This window comes from Schistosoma haematobium, chromosome 4 (assembly GCF_000699445.3).
Source record: "Schistosoma haematobium chromosome 4, whole genome shotgun sequence".
Taxonomy (NCBI): domain Eukaryota; kingdom Metazoa; phylum Platyhelminthes; class Trematoda; order Strigeidida; family Schistosomatidae; genus Schistosoma; species Schistosoma haematobium.
The window spans coordinates 43068340-43090994 of record NC_067199.1 but is presented as its reverse complement, the minus strand read 5'-3'; the positions used below and the strand labels follow the sequence as shown (position 1 = coordinate 43090994).

The window sequence follows — 22655 nt, the reverse complement described above, 5'->3', positions numbered from 1 at the left end:
TCAGTCGATGAAGCACTGTTCTCTAATTGGTGGTATCATTACGTTACAACTTAATAAGGCACACGGCCACAAGTTGTTACAGAGAAAAGGTATGAAAGTATTGGCCTTTGACCACACAATGACTGAAAAAACAGGATCCCAGAGTCAAATCTCGTGATACTAAAAAACGTAATATATAGCAAAAGAAAAAAATGCAAAAACTAAGCTAGGATGGTGTCTACCAAGTGCAAAATTAAAATACAGTCACGGGAAAGCTCAGGCCGAAGTGATTAAATTATTCGCCGACTTTCGTGGTTCCTATCACGTCGTTGTGTCTGCATTCGCTATCATACGTTAGGATGGACGTGATTCATTTCTACGATGATAAAACTTTCAGTATATTTGAACAATCTGTAGAAGTACGGTCTAGTTTGTTATTAGTACTGCTATAATGATAGGCCTAATCCTAAGAGTGCATATTTGTCTGGATGTTACTACCTTATCTATGGGATCCTACGAGGCAGTCCTATCTTTATCTACTCCGACTCGTTGTATCGTAGGAATCAGCAATATGATGTCTAGCACTTTTGAGGGACACATTTGGGCTAAAAATAGAATAATATATCTAATGTGAGTAAAGATAATGTTTACAAAATGATCATGTCTAAGAGGCTGAGCCAAGCTCTCTGATTGAATTAATTGAGTGAATGTTTCCGCGTTCACCATGTTTAACCCTCACTTCGTGTTAAGTGTTGTATATCTATTTTCCCAGTTATCTCACGTTCAACTTTGAGGATTGTGTGGTTATAACTAATACCACTACAAATCTGCTGCTCAAAAACTACATATATGGGAGCTCTCTGATCAACATCTTGAATCCGTTGCTGTAGTTTACATACAGACCTAAGAGTATGCTCCTGCAACTTATCCTTTAATTTATAAGATCACGAAAATCAGTGATTTCACAAGGATCTAACTTCGTTACCACAGTTATCGAGAGACAACTGCTTATCGAATAGCAAGACATGAAAGTCTACAAGTTATTGTTTGCAATAAAAAATATCATCAATATCATCTGTTAGCTTTTTTGTCCCAATTCAACCACGACAAACTTTAATCGGGACAATGGCAACAACATGACAGAAATGCACAGTGAACGAAGAAATTCGATTCTGGTATAACTGACAAGAGTAGAAAGGCTTAACACCCGAACTTGGTCAAGAACCTCAGTTACAGCCACAATCACATTACAATAAACATATTAAGGCCTATTTATCTATATTAAGACCTTTACTGCGCCGAATGTGGTAGATGCGGGCTGCGCTCAGGCTTAGGTAGTATATCAAACTTGCCTTTCTGAAATTATAAACCTGGATTAAAACTCACGGAACAAGTTAATAAACTTGACTGATCGCGTTTAAAGTTTTAGATATGAATCCCCTCAAAACCCATGGGCCAGGATATGATGAAGTTGTTGATAATTTTTTGAGAATAATTTAACGGTAAACAATTAGGTCTAATTTTAGATAGATGATATAAAAAAGAGTTATTCGAATGATATTACGCGAGTCAACTTCACTTGGTTGGATTTTGTTCGTTTTAGGATCCAGAACGATTTGTATTCAATAATAAAATATAAGGACAGGAGATCAGGTGATCCATGTTAGTTCTAGTGATTTGGGGCACTGTAAAAACCTGAAGTTATTGGACTTACTGGCAGGATGAGATGACATATGTTTCTACAAAGAATTCTAAAGATTCACAGCTGGATACAAAATACGAGATTACAGTTGTAGATAGTTAATCTGTACTTTCGAACGTTTTGTGAACGTCTTCCTGATTAATCTCAGACGGAAGAGAAAGATGAGACATATCGATACCATAATCGTCTTTCAGTAGTTGTTAAGCCAGTATTAGGGCACCTCATTACTAGCCACAAGATGGTGAAAACAGGTTCATGGACCTCAGTCTAACTACATACGGTAAGCCAGGAAGACTCGTAGTTATTTTGACCTCTCGTCACCAAGGTCCTCCAGGTATAGCATTTTTATATCCGAAGCAAGAATTCGATGTTTGAATCTCATATTCTGAGGTTTGAGCTAAACAAACTGGATGTACTATCCTAGACAATTCCTTATGACATATTCGCAGTCATTAAGGGTTGTAAACTTTTGGCACAGCTGTTTTAACATTACTCTGAGTTCTACAGTGATTATTTATTATGATTACAGAGTTTTCATGAAAATCAACCTTGGATACACAAATCCACTTAATGTGTAACTATGGGAATATTTCTGTGACTGATTTCCGTTGCTACCATTTTTCTGGAATTCTCTTTTTAATAACCGCTGGTCCACTTGTGCATTCCTGTAGTCTTATCTTATCGGACACACCGCTTATTGGTCTCCATATTTCAACGTAACTCACCTAAGTTAAATTCATGCAGGGTAAACCGATCTAATTTTGGATACGAAACTACACAGTGGCTTAGTAAAATATGAAAATCATACATCAAATACATATTCATGTCACCTTTGCGTTATCACTCACGCCAATATTCCCGCTCCTGTTTGTGGCTACATACTACGTATAGCTGTCAGTATAAGTAGCATACACCGCACTTGTCCCTCCTTTGAACGAAAGTCACTTTCGCAGTCGTCCTACTCGCCATGCCACGTCCTTCTTTTTCGCAGCCTGTGCCAAACATCACCTCGAAATGTCGATTCCACCAGCGCTCTGATCTCCATAACAGTGTCAGTCTGCCGGGATATCTAAATCCACTGTCCGTCCATCCACTAGACGTCTTAGTTCTACCCCTTCTCTTTCTCTCTCTCTCGACAGCGACTGGTACAGTCAACACCGCTCCTCCAGCCGACTCCACTCGACGTCCTCTTCCTGCCAAACCTCCGTTCTCAAAGAACAAAGGACACATCGCCATTGTCAGTGTTATAGGCCGCCGTCCTAGTGTCGTTATCTGAAGACATTTTGGGAAGCCCTCGGCCCTTTAAGAGTGATTACCCACAAACGCCAGTAAACTTTATGGAGTAGAAGTGGAGTGATTTCATCACACCTCTACTTTTGTATCTTTATATAGTGGGGTGACATTTTATGGCTTATTTGGGATATACAATCATTTTTAGCATAAATGTATGTAATTACTTATAAGCATTTCATTCTGTCTTAGGCCTGCAGTAAATGGATTCGAATACTTCACTACCTGTAGAGCTGAGCATGTTCAAGTGTCTCCTATGTGTTAGGAGCTTCTTGACCTCTTTTGCTATTTATGATGAGCAGATGTTTAATTTACATGCTTTTCAACATGGTATAAGTAGGAACGTAATAGGGTTTAATACACCTTTAAGTTTAGGGCAAGTAAAAATGTTACGGTTACGCAGTGTTTGTAAACGCTACTGTCCGACAATTCTTCTTACATAAGAATCCCAAAGTAACAGAGCGAGAAGTTTAAAGCGAAGGTATTGGAAGATATATATGAATGATGATCTATATATTCTATTAGGAAAAGATAACATCCGGTTCAATCATGTTGATACTGAACAAAAACTACTGTCTCAGCGTTTGACATTCTTTTAGTTTTAGTACAGTAAAGGGAATTTTGTGACATCATGGTCATCTGTCAGTCAAACCCGGTTATTCGTTTGTCGAGGTTGGAACATGACGCAGAACACGACGGCTGTTGTTAGCATCTGTTTATTATGATGCATTTCTTTTTCAGATTGCTGTTGTTGCTTCAGTATCGGCAGTTGTTGCTATTTCAGGTGTCGTATTGGGACTAATATTCAGGCCTAAGAAGCCGAAAAGAACTCTTGTGGATAGTGATACGAAAATTCCTTTACGAGTAGTGGATAGAAGTGTAGGGTATCTTTTTCTAAGCCCCATAAATTAGTTCATCACTCATGATACAATCCGCCTAAAACTAGGTCTCCCCACAGCTGACCATGTTCTTGGATTACCTGTTGGTAAAGTTTTTTAACCAATTAGTTACCGTTCCTTTTAGGTAATCATGTATACTTCAGTGCGAAAATTGATGGGAACATGGTGGTTCGACCTTACACTCCGATCACATTAGACACCCAAAAAGGATATGTTGACTTTGTCATAAAAGTAAGTCTTCATATTGTAGGTCAGTCACATACTTCTGCTATTTCCAGTGTACATAACTGTTTTGTTTGTTTTGCATTATATCTAAGCGACGGTCACCCAGTTTTTATAGACCAATTCTGGAGGCAGTCATAGTATAGGAGATTTTGATTTTAGGAAGAGACCACTGTTTAATCTGATAAGGTAGTCGAGCTAAATTGCACTATCTTCACAATAACCTCTCTATTACCCGTATATAGTCATGGATTGTACAAGATAATAATACCACCCAGTTATTACCACTCGCCGATCTCATTAGTTTTTGTAGAATTATGTTTTTCTACCCAGCTTTCAGCTGAAGTGGATATTATCTAATATAATCTGCTTCATATTCTGTTGATTTCTTCATGTTGTTCTGATATAAAGTGTGGCAGCAGCAATCAACGAGTCTGTTTCACCTTTTTATTTACGTGTCAGCAGCCTCGTATTACATGTCACCCATTATCTGGTAACTCCATGGTGATCTGATGTTGGCCAGCTGACTTTGTTTTCGTGTCTTGATATTAGAATATGGTTCTACAATGCACGGTAAAATGTAAAATCCACTGTTATATGGAGGAATAGCTCTAAAATAGGAAAAAGGATTGCGTAGCATAGCATAAGCATATTGTTAAGGCGACTGGAGCTGTTGAACTTAATAGTAGGTTGTCCATTAGTTTAAGAATCCATGTCTTCGATTCATAGGGTGCAGAATTCATAAGCTTAAAGTACGACTACTCATAAGTATGTTCAACATCTTATGGACAGGATCCCTTCACAATGCTGTTGAGTACGGCATACGTCGACTAATCACCCAGTAGTTCTCTAGTTACTGTCTTAAGGAGAAGTACCACTATACCAACCACTTGATTGATCTCGTCATTTTTAAAGTGCCGATTATTATTCGTATAACTCAACGTTATTACTGTTGTTTAGGTGTATAAAGGAAACGTTAATCCTAAATTTCCCAAAGGTGGAGTTATGTCACAATATTTGGCTAGTCTCCCTATCGATGGATTTATTGATGTTCGTGGTCCATCTGGAAAATTGGAATACAAAGGGTGTGGTATGTTCTAGTGGCTTTTGTAACTCCTTTCTATTATTGCTGAAGTCGTTTTGGGTCACCTTATTTATACTATTATTGGGCTAAAATTTATTCTAGCTGAAATCTGTCGATTTACGCTGTCAGTGGACCTAATATAATACACTACACTACTTAAAAAAGTAGAAAACAGTTTTCAGCGCATACCGACTGGTAGAAACTGCCTTTCGACTAAAAAATATTTACCTGACTAAATAAGAACGGACCATATTTCAATGGTAAGCAGTTTTCCTTATATATAAACAAAAACATGCTCTGACTAGGATGAGAATGTTTATTTGCATTGATTTAGAAGTGGAAACTCTTTGACGCAATTTTACATAATTCCTGAGAATTATTAGTTGGACGTCTTAAACATAAAAGAACTTTTCTTAGAAGTTCAGACCCATTCAGTGAATTATACAGTCTGTGCATGTCACTACTATTCTCTTGTAGAGCTTAGTCACGAAGCCACCTTTAAAATTATCATTGAGCTTAACCCAAGGAATTAAATGAGAAGAACCTTTTTAAATTCCTATATGATAATCAAGAGATAAATCATAATCCCAGAAATACGTTAAAAAGAAAATTAATCTCAAGACCATGTATTTGCAGTATTACTTAAGATAATAATTCCTGATGCCTTGGAACAATGACTCAGCATTCTGAATATCTAAAAATGCTTACAAAATAGGAACAAATCGTACTCATTGATCTCGACGTTGGGTAGCCAAAGTAACAGATTTATTTTGTTTATTTAAACATAAATATTAGTACAAGGAGGCACCAAACAGATGTGCGCAGCATAAATCATTCGATTCATGTAAGGGCTGTGATACTGCCCGGGAGCCCAAACCGAAGTAGATGGTTTTCTTAGGGGGTTACACTTCGAGCCTTTGACCTAAAGGTCTAATCCACGAGGCAGTAGAGCGACGTGAGATGTAGCCCACAAATGCCCTGGTATGGCCGAGAGTGGTGAGAGTTCGCTCTCTCTCTCTCGAAATGCTCTCACACGGCCACGCGTATATAGCCTCTGTCAGAAAAGTCCTCACTGCCTTCTCGTGGCGGGGGTGTTGTTCACGAAAATGAGAGGACGAAAAGCGAATGTCCGGCGCTTTAACCGGATTCCAAACCAATGGTGCACATGGGCTCCAGTATCCTGCGGGAACAAGTGGCGTATGAACCAATCGTTGGTCACCGGCTACCATGGGACTGCATCTCCTTACGATGCTCCACTGCCTTGTGGATTAGACCTTTAGGTCAAAGGCTCGAAGTGTGACCCCCTAAGAGAACCATCTGCTTCGGTTTGGGCACCCGGGCAGTATCGCAGCCCTTACATGAATCGAATGATTTATGATGCGCACATCTGTTCGATGCCTCCTTGTACCAGTATCTATGTGTTAAAATAATAATAATAATAATAATAATAATAATAATACAATGTTAGTCAAATTAACGTCTGCAACTAACTGGCCATTATTGACTGCGTCAAGTGATGCTGCCCATTCATCCAGATTTACATCAGATATACTTCCAGAGTTGGTAATTTCTTTTGATTTTTAAGGAACTAGCTTCCTACTGCAAGATTCATCGTAATAAGGTGCACAGAACATTTTATTTCATGGCTAATCTGTATCAGTACCTCGTCTGGATTATAGAGGATGAAGTAGTCAGGTGTTTTGATCGTTCCACTTATTTTCCCAATAATAGTAGTAATATTAAGTTTATTTAGTATCTTTTTGATGCAGGAGTGTAGCCTCACGGTCAGTAGCATCTGCTTATTTCCAGATATTTCGGAAGAAATTGCCATATTTTTTTGCAACATCTTGTTAATCAACCCAGACACAAAAAAACACTTTCGTTTTAACGAAACCATGTTGTTTTGGCCCAAACTATCCGCTCTGTAGTATTGCATAGCTTTCAGAAGAAGATGTTTTGAATGCATTGTTTGCGTTCCGTAAAACAGCCGAATGAGTAATGCTGATGATGATATGTAGAATACCAAATTAAAATAAAAAATCGGTTGAAAATATCATACATCTTTACGGACTAGGATTTGTTTCTTTTTTGGGGGGGGGCGGGGGGTAATCGTTGTAATTCTCTCTTGAGTAGGGTTTGGTGTTATGGCTTTAGGTTGCGATCGATTTCTACCCTGTGTTATCGATCGATTACAGTGACACATACGGACGGCCTAGAGTCTCGATTGGTCCCACTTCCCTGTCTAGCCCAGTTAGTTGAGTCCAGAATACAAGTCACAGCCTCGGAGATATGAATCATTATATTGCAAACATACTTTGTTTATATACCAATCAAGCATACCACATCGTACCATAAAATAGAAAACAACATTTTGTACAATATTCAACAAGTGAACAGATATCGACCAATAGAAAATGTCCATTTGAAGTCCAAGGACACCATTGGACTTAACATGATAATTTTTGGTCTATTCCTCCGCATCCACAACAGTTTGGTTAGTAAATAGTTAGTGATGGTCAAGTCAATATATGAAGCCGATATCTGCAATAATTGAATTTTATCACGTACAGGTATGTCGACTTCATGTTTGGGATGTAGTATTGGGGTTAGTGTAAATCAGTGGTTGGATAACTCAGGTAATATGGCTCAAGATCGATGACGCTTTAAGATTGTGTTTTTATAATAACCTGTAAGCGTTCAATATCTGTTAGGATTCCAATCCATGTTGACTGGTAACTAGTTATTTATTACCATTCCGCTTTCGGTTCTCTTCATGCTAAATATAATATTTTTATTACTGTTTATTAATTCATATATTCTAAAGAGAATAGGAATGGTGAATCCTTATTTTAACTGGTTTGCTTATTGTATATTTCGGCAACAGCTAAATAAAAGTCTCACTCATTGTATCTGGCCATTTATATGTAGCTATTTCGAAGAAATAAGCGAATAGGCATGTCAGGTATTTGGAGGAAGTCGACAGAAAACCCTGGAACTAATTTTCGTACCATTTAACAGTTCTGCAATTCTTTCCTCTAGTTTTGAAGAGACTGATGCTGCTTAATGGGTATGAACCCGTGTCATTCAGCTTTGCACTATGAGATGTTACTACTAGGCCATTCGAGCGATAACTGACTTCTGCAGGCCTGACGTATTTAAAATTGATTGATCACTAAGTAGTTAACAGTGTCATACTTGCCTTGTCATTTTAGTGCTGACTGAATTCTATCAACCAAATTAGTGCGGCTACTCGTTCAGGTGACTCGATATCATTTGCACTACGTTGGGATGCTGTATGGTTGGAGTTAGTTGACAGGAAACCCTTGTACCCTTCTGATTTCATGCCTTTCATGGCCTTAATAACCACATATTGAGTAGTTTCTACGAAAATCAAAAATCGATTAGATTTTATTTATGAAAGCCTCCGACCTTGTGAAAAAAGGCTATCAATATTTTGCATTTGTTTTTCTTACACCTAGGTTTATTCCATATAAAGCCGGATCTACGTAGTTCACCTAATCCTGTAAAAGTGAAACATGTCAATATGATTTGTGGCGGGTCTGGTATAACACCAATGTTCCAGCTATTATCTTACATACTTCAGTCTAAAGATGATACAACACAAATAGCCATGGTCTTTGCCAATGTGGTACGTGGATTTAAATATGTGGGGAATTTTACATTAGTTGTACATTTTCACTGTTATCATTTGCATTTTTGACACTAGCTCCTTGTAACCCAGACGAGATCTTTGCCTGTCAACGAGGAGGTGAAAATACTCTACATTAATTTGTCATGTATCACTATGACTTTAAAACGTGGTCTATGAAATCAAGGGATGTATATAGACTGCAAGTGTTTGATCGTAAGCATCTTCAAAGCATCCCTCGATTATAATAAAACTACAGAACACTTAATGTTGAGATTTATGAGTACTGTAATAAGTATGAACGACTAGTCGTCTGGTTCGAGTATGAACCTTTACGGTGCGTATGCTTAGTCACCACCTATAGTAACATCCAACCCTCGTTCACTTGTAAGTTTGGAAGGTCGTAAAGGCATGAAGATCGAGGAAGGATTAGTTCACAAAATAACTGCTGGTTTGACTCATGTTCATAGGTTCAGGAATCCTGGTTAAAGGTCTATGGTATATACGTAATTAGTCGTTGAGTGAAATCGCGCAAGTTTTCTCGGTGGATACGTCTTATTCATTCTTTATGTTCCTCGAAATCTTGAGTTAAATGTTACTCAATCAGTCAGTCAACCACAACGTAGAACCTGTAAGTATGTACATCGGTTCAAGTTGTCGTACCCCATTAGCATAGAGAAATGAAGTTGTCAGGTCAATTCCCAGAAAAGTAGAGATAGTCACAGTAAGTGTTACTCCTACATTCTTATTTGGACATCTCGATTTTTTTCCTTTTGAAACGTATTTCTGTTGACTATATTTCTATCTCAGTTGAAATTTCAAGTTCTTTTTTTACTCATTACTTTCTTCTTTGGCTGTGTTGATGTAAGGCATGGAAACTTGGGACAATAAACATTTATGTCTGATCTTTAGTTGATGACTAGCTGATTGATAACCACCTCAAAATATATCTGTCAAAATTATTTGCGTAATTTCATAGTTTAATAAACGTCTTTTTAGTCTAAGAAATCGGTGATGAAGGAGTAAATCCTTCTCAAGCGTGATGGCTGAGGCATGTTATGTATGCCCAGCCACCACCTATCTCCACTTCCTATATTAAAGAGTTGAGAGCCAGTTGGAAGAAAATTAGATGTTAGTCAAGAAGTTGCATCAGCCGACGAGGTTATTGATTATCTCCTTGGGTCATCTAAATAGATTGTAGATTGCCTGGTCGACGTTCACACAACTATCGTAAACAATAATCTCAGGTGTTAAGTGATATGGTTTCGAATCGGTGGCAATTGAACAAATGCCTTCACTCTCTGTCCTACTTAAATCTTGAGTTATTAAATTACCTTATTTATTTTATTCTACCATTTTATTCTTCGTTCAGAATCATATTGTTTATGTCTAATGGTGCCCATAACAACTGACACTAACTGCTTCTACTACTCTATCATTTGTCTTGATAATTATTATTTTACCGTGTCAATATGCTATGGAAACTCAAATTGATTTATTAATGTGCCAGATTTTACATTATATTTGACTGACTATGAAATTGATTAGTATTCTGCCCCCAAATGCCCTGGTATGGCCGAGAGTGGTGAGAGTTCGCTCTCTCTCTCTCTCTCTCTCTCTCTCTCTCTCTCTCTCTCTCTCTCTCTCGAAATGCTCTCACACGGCCACGCGTATATAGCCTCTGTCAGAAAAGTCCTCACTGCCTTCTCGTGGCGGGGGTGTTGTTCACGAAAATGAGAGGACGAAAAGCGAATGTCCGGCGCTTTAACCGGATTCCAAACCAATGGTGCACATGGGCTCCAGTATCCTGCGGGAACAAGTGGCGTATGAACCAGTCGTTGGTCACCGGCTACCATGGGACTGCATCTCCTTACGATGCTGCACTGCCTTGTGGATCAGACCTTTAGGTCAAAGGCTCGAAGTGTGACCCCCTAAGAAAACCACCTGCTTCGGTTTGCGCATCCGGGCAGTATCGCAGCCCACCCACGCAAATATGGTGTGGCGCATACATATTTGGTGCCCTCTTGTACCAACATTTATGTGTTTAAATAAATAAATAAATAATCAATTGATATCGGTTAAAAAAAGCAAGTAAATAGTGAGCACAATTTTAGTAATCTGTTTTATGATTTTTTTTAAAGGTCCAAAGTACATGACATTGATGTGTCTCTATTTTAAAGCGAAACATCTATTCAGTATTTCCTAGATCATATAACTTGATTTTTCTTTTTAAAGAAATGAATTTATCATCATTTTAGGTTACTTCATTTTAATAATATACACTTAACAACTCACTTATCTTTTAGAATATATAAACCAATTCTTTCTACAGATAATTTAGAAGCACAAACATAACACAATAATGTGAAATACCATTTAAAATAGTGATGGTTGTGGCATATTAGTTGCTTGATAAAAAGTCGTTTTTCGTTTGAACCAAAGTGGATGTGCATTTATTTCACACTGTCCAAACATCAACACAAAACTGCATGTACATTCAGTTAGCAAGCCATAGATAAAAAAGGCATACGTTCTGGATCCCATTACAAGTCATTGACAAAAATTTATTTTAACAGTTGAATTCACTAGGTGGTCTAAACTGCCCCAAATGCCGTGGTACGGCTGAGGGTAGGGAGAGTCCTCTCTTCCTCTTGAAATGCTCTAATGTGGCCATGCGTATAAAATCATTGACAGGGAACTCCTGCTCACTGTCTTCTCACGGGTGCTGTGTTTGTCAAATTGAGAGGACGAAAAGCGAATTTCTGGCGCTTTAGGTGGGTAGGTTGTAGGGGAGGATCTATCTAAGGGAGTTGGAATACCCTGATTCCAAACTAATGGTGCACATGGGCTCCAGTATCCTGATGGAACGAATGGCACATGAACCAATTGTTGGTCACCGGTTACCATGGGACTGCATCTCTGCACGTTGCTCCACTGCGTTGTGGATCAGATCTTTGGATCCTAGGCTCCGGGTGTAGCTCCTTAAGGGAATCACCTGTTTTGGTCTGGGCACCCGGGCAGTATCACAACTTACCAACTAATCAAGTGACTTGTGTGTCGCATATTTTGTACTCCTTTGTACCAATGTTTATGAGTTCAAATAAATAAATAAAAAACCACCATCGAAAACTTGAGAGCACTGGACGGCCGTTCCGTTCTAGTATGGGACTCCTCAGCGTGCGTATCCACGATCTCGCACACGAGATTCGAACCCAGGACTCCCAGGCTAACGCTTATCCTGACATTCAACAGTGTTAATGTCTAACTTTATTCGAGGAGACTCACACTAGGATGAAACAGTCATCTAGTCCTTCCAAGTTTTCAATGGTGGTTTAGCATAAATCAACTCATGAATTGAACTTTGAAAATACTACAATCTTCACAAATGCTTATACTGATTAAAATGTGTTTGTATGTTATAGATCGCTGAAATAGTTGTTCATCATTTTATATAACCTAAGATGTGTACTGTTTATATCTATATTGTTATTATTATTATTTATTATACCAGTTGTCTTTGCAGATCTAGTTTCATACAAACAAGAAATAAATTCACTTTACATCATTGTCTAAAATGGTAGTTTCTTTAATTGATGTAATTAGGTTCTTTGATCATTATTAATATTTCAGAGTGAAAAAGATATTATACTACGTGATGAACTAGAAAATTTCAAAGATAAATATCCAAATCATTTTCGTCTTTGGTATACATTGAATGAAGCACCGGAACGTAAGTATTATACCTTTATTCATTTATTACTTCATTCACATTTATCATTTATTTGTTATTGTTAAAGATAAATTATTAGGTAATATATGGAAAACGATCAATAATACTGGGGAAAATTGAAATGAATTGACTGCATAGTGTAATTATTATAAGTTCGGTTAAAATTGTAACTCAGACCAAATTTTCCTTCAATTTTAATGAATACAGATAATGAATGGATATGGAAAGTCTCTAAGAGTGCATCAGTCATGCTTCAAATGAAATATTACATAGTAAACAGATAATAGTTGTTATTTTTAAAAAGCTACTTAGATGGTGGTTGGAGGTAGTTGACAGGAAACCCTGGACCCGGGTTTCGTGCTACTTGAAACTTGTCAGCAAGGTGTACCTGTAATCTTGAGGGAACTGGTGCTCCCTGACGGATTCAGTGATAACGTCTCTGACTGTGAAGCTGGGTGACACGGGATCACGTAGCACGAAACCCGGGTCCAGAGATTTCCTGTCGACTACCTCCAACCACGATCTAATCCTAACATAGTGCACACAGTGTCGAGTCACCTAGATTGGCGGCCACATGGCAACTTGGTCGACAGCATTCGATCTGCACTAAGAAGGACTTGACACACATGACATTGATCACCACACAGTGACCAATAAATTGTGAATCAGCTACTTATTTGTATTCAAAAGAATATTCATATTTTTTTGGTGTGTCATATGATGACACGTGATGAATCCCATTGGATTACGGACACACTTTTCTGATAAGTATGAGTAGGCACCAAATGTAGATACAGGGTCTCTATCAGTTGTCTTTAAATAAGTAACATCAAACAATGTTCAGCGCAATGCCGAGTTACCTAGCAACCTACATTACATGATTTGGGATGCAGAGCAAACCAAAGCGAGACCCTAATGATAGGTTTTAGCTCTTTCAAAAGTTGACTTGTTTCTGATTTAACTTTATTTTTAATCGTTAGCGAACTTTTTGGATTGATCTTTTCATATGGTTCTGTAGAGAGATGTTCAAGAGCTTTACTAATATAATCTGTTTTATTCATGATTACTTTTGAAAGAGCTAAAACCTATCATTAGGGTCTCGCTTTGGTTTGCTCTGCATCCCAAATCATGTAATGTTTCACAGTTTTATGGTTTACCGAAAATTCATAAACCAGGTACTCCCCTTATATCGATAGTAGACTTCACAAACACCTCAACACATGCATTATCGAAATATATAAGCAATATATTAAAACCACTACAGCTCAACTTACATAATGTGATTAAAGATACATATGACTTTAAATCAAAATTATCTGGATTAATCATCGAGAAGAATGAGATCATGGTAAGCTTTGATCTCGTTTCTCTATACATCAGTATTCCCATTGATAAATGCTTAGAATTCATTAGTGGTTTACTAGAGAACGACAATACTCTTTTTGACAGATGTCCGTTGGGCATCAGTCTAATCATGAGATCACTAAAACTCTACTTAAATTCAACTCTATTTACTTTTAACGGTATTTTATACAAACAAACTAACGGTGTAGAAATGGGACCCCCCGTGTCCCCGATTGTAGCCAACCTTTTTATGGCATACATAGAATCAAATATCTTCGCCCACAACATTATACCACGAATTTGGCTTAGATATGTAGATGATACATTTGTTGTTTTAAAAAAAGACTCATCTAAGATCTTTTTCAAAACGGATAAATTCACTTTCATCTCACATCAAATTCACGAATGAAAATGAACGTGGTGAGCTACCATTCTTGGATTGCTTAGTAAAAAGAAATCCAAATAGAATTCTAAACCTATCCATTTACCGAAAACCTACGCACTCAAATCGTTATATTGACTTCCATTCATCACATCCTTTTAGTGTTAAGATCTCGCTAGCATTAAATCTTTTTAGAAGAGCTAGCAAGATCATCACATCAGAGGAAGACAAACAAAAAGAACAAAAGAATGTAATTAGCATCTTACAATTTAATAATTTTCCTATGAAGATTATTAGCAGTATATTAAAACAAGACAGTTCAGTACGTTATAATAATGATTCGAATGAAACGCCATGGATTGGTACTGCAGTTCTACCATACCGTCATGGCACAACAGAAGAACTCCAAAGAATCTTAAAACAACACAGAATTAAAGTATATTACAAAACAACGAACACACTTCGAAATACTTTAGTTCGCTTAAAAGAAAAAATCCCATTCATGTCCATTGTGATGCCTTCTATATTGGAGAGTCGTCTCGCGAAATCTTGACTAGAGCCAAAGAACATTTTAGGTACACAAAGAAACCTCCTAACAATCCCGTAGATTTGGATCAACTTCAAATTAAATCGGCAATAGCAGTTCATGCCATTTTCAACGACCACCAAATTGATTTTAAAAATATCAAAATATTACAAAAAGGCTTTTCCAATTACAACGAAAGGAGAGTAGCTGAAGCGTTCCATATAATGCTTAATCCTATATCTCTCAATAGAAAAGAAGGCCTTACCATACATCCTACTTGGACTATCTATCCTAGCCATTCAGTCTGATCGTATTTATAATTCACACTATCATCTCACAAATTAAACTCTATCCTTTCTCACTATAAAGGTCACACAATTTTTCATCCTCAAACAGTACACACATACATACACACAAATTTACATACATATCACTCATGAATCACCTTGACCGAAATGACATGACATTAACCTGTTGAAACCTGTATTTTGATTGATCACATATTCTTACATTGTTCCGTTGTACTATTTAAACTTCGATTAATTTTAATTTGTTTATTTATTCCCTGAAGAAGTGACTTACACTAAGTCACGAAACTTCAGAAAATCTAATATTTCTACTCATTGGGATATGATAACTATATTATTTATTTATCACCGGTAAAGTTTTTTGACCCACAGAAACATGCAGACACTTGCATCCTCCCTGTTGGATCAGATTAGTTAAATTTTTTTCCCTTTAAATCTAAAAATATCCATTAAACTGTGTGCTCTTGTTGTTTATCTTTAATTGTTCAATATAGGTTGGGCATACAGTACTGGTTATGTGAATGAACAAATGTTACAAGAGCATATTTATCCAGTGAAAGATAATGATACAATCACATTAATTTGTGGTCCACCATCATTTATTGAATTTGCTTGCCTTCCATCACTTACTAAATTAGATTATCCAAAAAATATGATTCATGTCTTTTAAGTATTTGGTTTGTTTATTGTTAATCTATTTGATTGATTTTAATTGGTTTTGTTGGTTCCAATTACTCTGTAACTTTTCATTAGTTGTCATGATAACATTAACTTATTATATTGGGTTCTATTTTGCATGGGCAAGATACTACTATTATCATTTATTTTCTTTATCTAATAATATCGATTGTCAAATGTTTTAAATAAATACTTTATGCTTAAGTTTTCTAAGTTTTTCCAATTACTATACATATCGATGTAATTAGATACATATTCCATGAGAGGTCTGCTTCCAATTGATTCAAATCAATACGGTTAATTATCTCCAATGAGATTGTCTATTAATAGTCAGATGATCGTTGAGGATTCCAAGTTAATAGATTACTGAAATAAATGATTGAGGCGATTATTTCGATTACTAACTATTAGAACGACTAGTTGATTCAATTAGCTAATACATTAGTGTGTGGTTTTTAACGGATATTATATCTCTACTATATAGTATTTGAACTGCCTGTATAGGAAATATATTCGACTGGACATAAAATTGTTTCACTTTTTGAGATTACTGACAATCAATTATTTTGACAGGATTATATTTCCGTATACTTCATTTATCCTAAAAATTGAATATTTAAAGACGTCCTGAACGCTAGGTAAAGCTCTCCGAATGAGCGTCAAGATGCTTTGTCAACTAGCGTCTTCAAGCAGACTGTTTCACTCTTTGTGAAAATGACTTCCTGCCCACATGGAGAAGCGAAAGTTCTAAAGTTATTCAACCTATACGAGCTAGGTCCTTTATTTCTGGAAGATGGTGACGGACCTCTGATTAAGGAACTGAACGAGTCTGATAGACTGAATCGTTCCATCACCCTTTGACAAGTTGTTTGTTGTTACTTACTTTTCGTTATGCCTGTTACCCCTTGTTGATCATAGGCCATCGATCAAGATTCTCTAGCCAACTCTGTTTTGGGCAGTTCTTTCCAGTTACTATTCATTCTTTCCATGTCTACTTCCGATTCTCGACGCAGTGTGTTCTTTGGTCTTCTTTTCCGTTTTCCTTCAGGATTCCAAGTTAGCGCTTACCTCGTGATGCAGTTTGGTGATTTCCGCAATACATGTCTTATCCATTTCCAGTGAGTTTTACTAATTTCCTCTTCAGGTGGGAGCTGGTTTGTTCTCTCCCACAGTAGGCTGTTGCTGATTGTTTCTGGCCAACGGAATTGAGTGTCTTGCGTAGACAACTGTTTATAAATAATTGTACCTTTTTGGTAATGGTTGTAGTAGTTTTCCAAGTTTCAGCTCCGTACAATAGAACTGTTTTGACGTTCGTATTGAAGATTTCGACTTTGATGTTGACTGACAGTTGTTTTGAGTTCCATATGTTCAACTGTACGAATGTTGCCCTTGATTTACCAATCCTCGCGGTTACGTCTGCATTATATTAACCTTGTTCATCGAAGATGCCGCCCAGCTACGTAAAACTCTCCACCTCTTCCAGAGCTTTTCTATCAAGTTTGATTTGTTCGGTGCTCATTGTACTGTATTTGAAGATCTTGCTTTCTCCCTTGTGTATGTTGAAACCTAATGCTGCTTCACTTGCATTTGTTCGTGTGTATAGGACAGAAGAGCTAGGTCATCTGCGATTTCAAAGTCATTTAGTTGCATCAAAACTGTCCATTTTATCCTATGCTTTATGTGTCTTCACATTCCAGTCAATCTCCAGGAGAAAGAAAAGGCGACAGTAAGCAGCATTATCTGACACCGGTCCTCACTTAGAAAGGGTCTGTCAGCTGCCCTGCATGCATAACTTTGCGGTTTAGTCCATTTCGTGAATTCCGTATGATGTTAACGGTTTCTCAGGTACACCCTAGTGTCGAAAAAAGTCTCATAGGGTTATCTTATCCACGCTGCCAAATGCTTTCTTATAGTCAAGGAATTTAGTGTATAGTGGCCTGTGGTGTCGGCACACGGTCGATTTTTACGGAATCCGGCATGTTGATCTCGAAGTTGGGCGTCTACTTAACTTTTTATTCGGTTCGACAACAGTGTTAGAAACGTTTAATGGTACTAATAGTCTTTTTATATCTCTCTTGTTCCCATAATTACTGAGTTTTCTCTTTGATATTTTCATGAGGTATCCATCTTTCCAGTCCATCGGAACTCATCCTTCCTCCTCAGTCCTTCTGGATAGAATGTGGAGCATGTTTGCAGTTACTTCTCTGTCTGACTTTACTGCTTCAGCTGGTATGTTGTCTGATCGTGCTACTTTTCTACTCTTGATTAATCTGATGGCCATGCTTATTTTTCCGATTGTTGGTGGAATGACACCCATAGTAAGGTCTGTATGAGCTGTTTTGATATCCACTGAGATTGGTCTATTCAAGAATTATTCAAAGTCCTCTACCCACCTGTTCCGCTGTTCTTGAGTCTTAGTTACTGGCTAGACTTCTTTGTTCTTGACTGGTCGTCAGAGTGTATTATATTTTCCTGCTAGTTTCTTCGTTGTGTCGCATAGTTTTCTCATATTTCCTTCTCTCTGCTTTTTCTGCTTTCATTGCAACGTCTTCTACGTATTTCTGCTTGTTGGCTCTAACACTCCACTTGCTTGCTTGCTTCTGTGTATTCAGTTTGTGCCTTAACTTTCTCTGTTCTTGTTCGACTGTTGTTAATTGCTGTCTTCTTGTTCTTCCTTTCGTGAATCTTGTCCAGAGTTGCCACTGAGATCCATTCCTTATGATGATGCATGTTGCTGCCCAGCACTTTCTGACACGTTGAAATTAGTGCTTCTTTGATCCTTTTACAGTTGTCCTCCATAGTCGTTTCTTCTATCAGTAGATCCTGTAAGGCTTGGAACCTGTTGAGATTTATCTTGAATTCATTGAGTTTGTCAGTATCCCGTAGGAAGGCTGCATTGAACCTTTGTACTGCTGTTTCCCAAGCTGTCCAGTTTTACTTTTGCTTCAGTTTCATCTTCGCCATAACCACTTAGTCACTTGAACCTATGTTAGCTCCTCTCTTTGTTATCACGTCTTCCATGGGTCTTTTGAATTTTTTATTAATGCAAAAGTGATTGGTCTGGTTCTCTGTTGAATCTTATATAGCTTTGTGTATGTGTTTGTGGGAATATGACGTCATCCACAACCATTTTGTTGAAGGCACTTATCTGCGAATCTCTCACCACTTTTACTTTCTCTCAGTCTACGCTGCCCTGTGATACCTCAATTCCCGATGCTATTCATCCTGACCTTGGTGCTTAGGTCTTCCATCAGGATTGTCAGGTCCCTTCCTGATCACCTCTCCACGACGGACTGTAACCCCTCATATAACCTATCTTTATCTTCTTCTTTGCTTTCATCGGTGGTTGCATAGCAGTCATTGTGACCATCTCCTTCGTTTTGAAGAATGCTTTGATGATCCTGGATCCCTGAAATTCAATTCCTTTAAATGATTTTCATACTGCTTTGGATAGCATCGATGTAACTCCTTTTATGTGGGGGGCATTTCCTTCATGACTAGAGTGCAATACCAACTCTCCCTAGACTAATCTTTTCCGTCCATCTTGGGTCCAATGGGTTTCGGTTTTTCCAAATATCTCCAGGTTGTATCCTTATTTTCACAGTTGTTTGACTGGTCCTCTCGGTCTCTCAAATTGCCCGAATATTCCATGTACCTAAGTTAGTTGTTACTCCGGCTGTTAGAAGGGGCATCGGCCTCGGGACTCCCGAAGAATCTTGGCTCTCACCATCAGGCCTCATAATTTTAGACGAGGATCCTTTAACTCCCAGGACAGAAATTAAACGGTTTAAGTTGTTTTTTCTGATCAGCGATTTTTAGCAACATTGTTTTCTACGGGATGGGCCAGCTGACTCCATGCCCTAATCTCTTCCTTTATCCGGGCTGCGGACCGACGGTAATCTTAGCAGGACTCTAGGTGAAGTTTTGTTCGTTATTTCCCATCTTTAATAAGAGCCTACAATTTGAATGTAAACATGTACCAATGTATAGCTTTTTACCGATTTCGCCTGAAATATGTACTTACCTAAACTAACTTGAAATGATTGAGTATCGGTGTTGGTCAGTCCTACAGGAGGTCGATCGCGGCTCACATACCCCGATGTGAAGCTGGATCCGCCAGGGAGCATCGGTCCTCTCCATATTACAGGTTCACTGTGCTGGTGAGTGCCAACTAGCACGAAACCTAGGTCCAGGGTTTCGTATCAGCTGCCTACAACCACCACCTTACATTTCAACATGGTAAACACGATATCAGATCACCTCGACTCGTGGCTATATTTCGATTTGATCATTAGAATTCTCTCTGCACTAAGAAGGATCCGACATACATAACAATTTGCAAATGTATCATTTCGTTTCAAATTTCACATGGACTGGTAGCATATCTATAAATGGAACATAGAAGTTATCACATTTATTTATTTTTCTCAAACTGCTACGCCACACGATAGGTATTCGAATAACACAAAATCAACTTAAGTGACATTATTTGCTCAATAATGATAGGGTAGCCTGTATTCATATTAAGATTTAATCAGTAATCACCACTCTTACAACCTTCTTAACATATGAGATAAACAGTTTGCTCTATTACTTTAATTTATTTAAACACTCATGATATTCAGTATCCTCTATACTTTGTCAGAATATTCATTAAGGAAGACAATTTTCTTTATGTATTTTGATTTTATGAAAAGAAATTCGAATAAGAAGTAGTTTTGTGACAGTCATTAAATCACAGAAATATACACTGGTGTAAGCTGCTACACTCCATATTGGTGAACGTAAGTACGTCAGAAGTATATAAACCTTGTGAAGACTCTTTACTCTAACACTTCTAATCAAGTGAGAGCTTATAACGAACTGTCACCTGATTTTGCAACCTCAAGTGGTGTCCGTCGAGGCTGTCCACTATCTCCATTTTTGTTCAACTTGATCATAGACATACTGATGGGAATAACGTACTCGCCGACTGAGTTCTCCTACCAGGAGGTGCACTTATCGACTTAGAATACCCAGATGACATAGTCCTGTTTGGTGAAGACGCTGATAAAATACAGAGTCTTTTGGTCGCACTGAGCAACAATCCCAGAACTTTTAGGATGCGTTTCTCCCCTCTAAATGCATATTATTGCTTCAGGATTGGCCTGCATCAACACATGAACTAAGGATGGGAAGTGAAATAGTCGGACGCGTCGACAACTTCACCTATCTTGGAAGTCCGATCAGCCCTAATACTTTGGTGTTTGACGAAATCTCTGCGTGGATTCAAAAAGCTCGTTTAGCGTTTGTCAACTTACGTCACCTATGGAGAAGGCGAGATATCTGTATATCAATTAAGAGACGAATATACTGCACAGCAGTTCGTTCTGTTTTAATTTACATCAGCGAAACATGGCCATTAGGAGTAGAAGACACTCGTAAGCTACTAGCATTTGACTACAGATGTCTTAGAAATATTGCTCACATCTGGTGGGATCACCGGGTAAGTAATAGTGAGGTTAGACGCAGGGTATTAGGGAATGATGTTAAATCAGTTGATGAGGTTGTGAATCTTCATCGACTGAGATGGTTGGGCCACGTGTTACGTATGCCTGAACACCGATTGCCATGACGTGCAATGCTATCCGGTATTGGAGATGGTTGTAAGAAAGTTAGGGGTGGCCAAACCAAAACGTGGCATCAGTGCTTGAAGACACTAACTTCTAGTCTGAGTCATGTTGGTAGATGCGGACTACTTGGTTGGGGTCTGCGTGACTTTCGTAACCAATGGTTGGAGACTCTTGGTAAAATGGCTCAGAATCGATCACAATGGTGTCGGTGTATACACTCTATCTTCCTTTAAACTATGAGATTAAAATTACTTTATGTCTTTCTTTCTGCAAACTTTCTTGCTGTACTATATCCTTATATGCAATCTTTCTTTTATATAGTACTAACATTGAATTATGTACTATGAATACGTTGTTCATCTTGTTGTGCTAATGACTGAGGTATGGCAACTTGGACCGATGCACACATGTGCCTGGTCCTATGTTGTAGCTGGCTGATTGAGTGAACGTAAGTTAACTATAGAGTCTAAAGTAAGGGAATACAATATACAAAATAATATTAGATTTAAGAACACAGATTTCTAGTCCTAGTGGTACGACCTAACAAAAAATGGTAGAAAACTGTATGATGTTTAACAGTCACAAAAATAAATATCTAATTTCCCTTTATCATACATTTTAGTTTACTTGAATGAAATGTTTGATGAACTATTGATCAATTAGGTTCCAATGCAACAGTTTATTATTGAATCCCAAAATATGGGAAATATGTATTTATAAGTGCTGTGACTTTATGTCCGGCTTTTTATCGCATGATTCATCCACCAATCAAAATACGACTTATACAATCTTCGCGCTATGCCGAATCAATGACGTTCGACCAGTATGAGCAGTCTAGCGTCCTTATTGGTCCTACGTCCCCCTAGCCCGTCCACTTGAGTCCAGAACACAATGCCAGCTTCTGTAATATGAGTCATTTATTTCAGACATACTGGGTTTATATATCAACCAAACTGACCGCAACGCACCATAAAATAGGAAATAACATTTATACACAATAAAGCCAAAAAGTGACTGTGAACATGGGAGGCAGTAGTCAATATACTGAATATAGCTTAAGAACCGTAAATCGTACAATAATAAATTATAAGTCAAAATAAAGCTTATAACAAGGGGAATATAAATATACATAGTCGAATTATTGAATAGTTATACCATAAGAATATATAGATAATATTAGTTAATTAATGTTGTGTCCCGATAAGAATAGTGAGTGGTAAGTTTTGGGATCCATTTATGAACCAATATTA

The 22655-nt window shown here is 37.7% G+C and overlaps 1 protein-coding gene across 2 annotated transcripts; it reads left to right on the top strand.

Annotated features, from left to right (window-relative positions):
- The first annotated feature begins 3580 nt into the window (after window positions 1-3580).
- On the top strand, window positions 3581-16050 carry CYB5R2_1 (NADH-cytochrome b5 reductase 2). 2 transcript variants are annotated; one of them, XM_051216498.1, is made up of 8 exons: window positions 3581-3675; window positions 3713-3850; window positions 3884-3956; window positions 3995-4101; window positions 5053-5182; window positions 8656-8825; window positions 12456-12555; window positions 15610-16050. In XM_051216498.1, exons 1-8 carry the CDS (start codon window positions 3652-3654, stop codon window positions 15783-15785), a joined length of 918 nt encoding a protein of 305 aa, XP_051067087.1. In that variant the 5' UTR covers window positions 3581-3651; the 3' UTR covers window positions 15786-16050. The 2 variants fall into 2 exon arrangements, with proteins under 2 accessions (XP_051067087.1, XP_051067088.1); XM_051216499.1 differs by having other exon boundaries at window positions 3713-3956; window positions 15610-15997.
- The last annotated feature ends 6605 nt before the right edge of the window (window positions 16051-22655 follow it).

Coding starts and splice junctions, on each gene's coding strand:
- CYB5R2_1 (XM_051216498.1), top strand. CDS start 3,652: ATGACGCAGAACACGACGGCTGTT. Junction 3,957..3,994: donor TGTTCTTGGATTACCTGTTG/GTAAAGTTTTTT, acceptor CGTTCCTTTTAG/GTAATCATGTATACTTCAGT. Junction 5,183..8,655: donor ATTGGAATACAAAGGGTGTG/GTATGTTCTAGT, acceptor TCTTACACCTAG/GTTTATTCCATATAAAGCCG.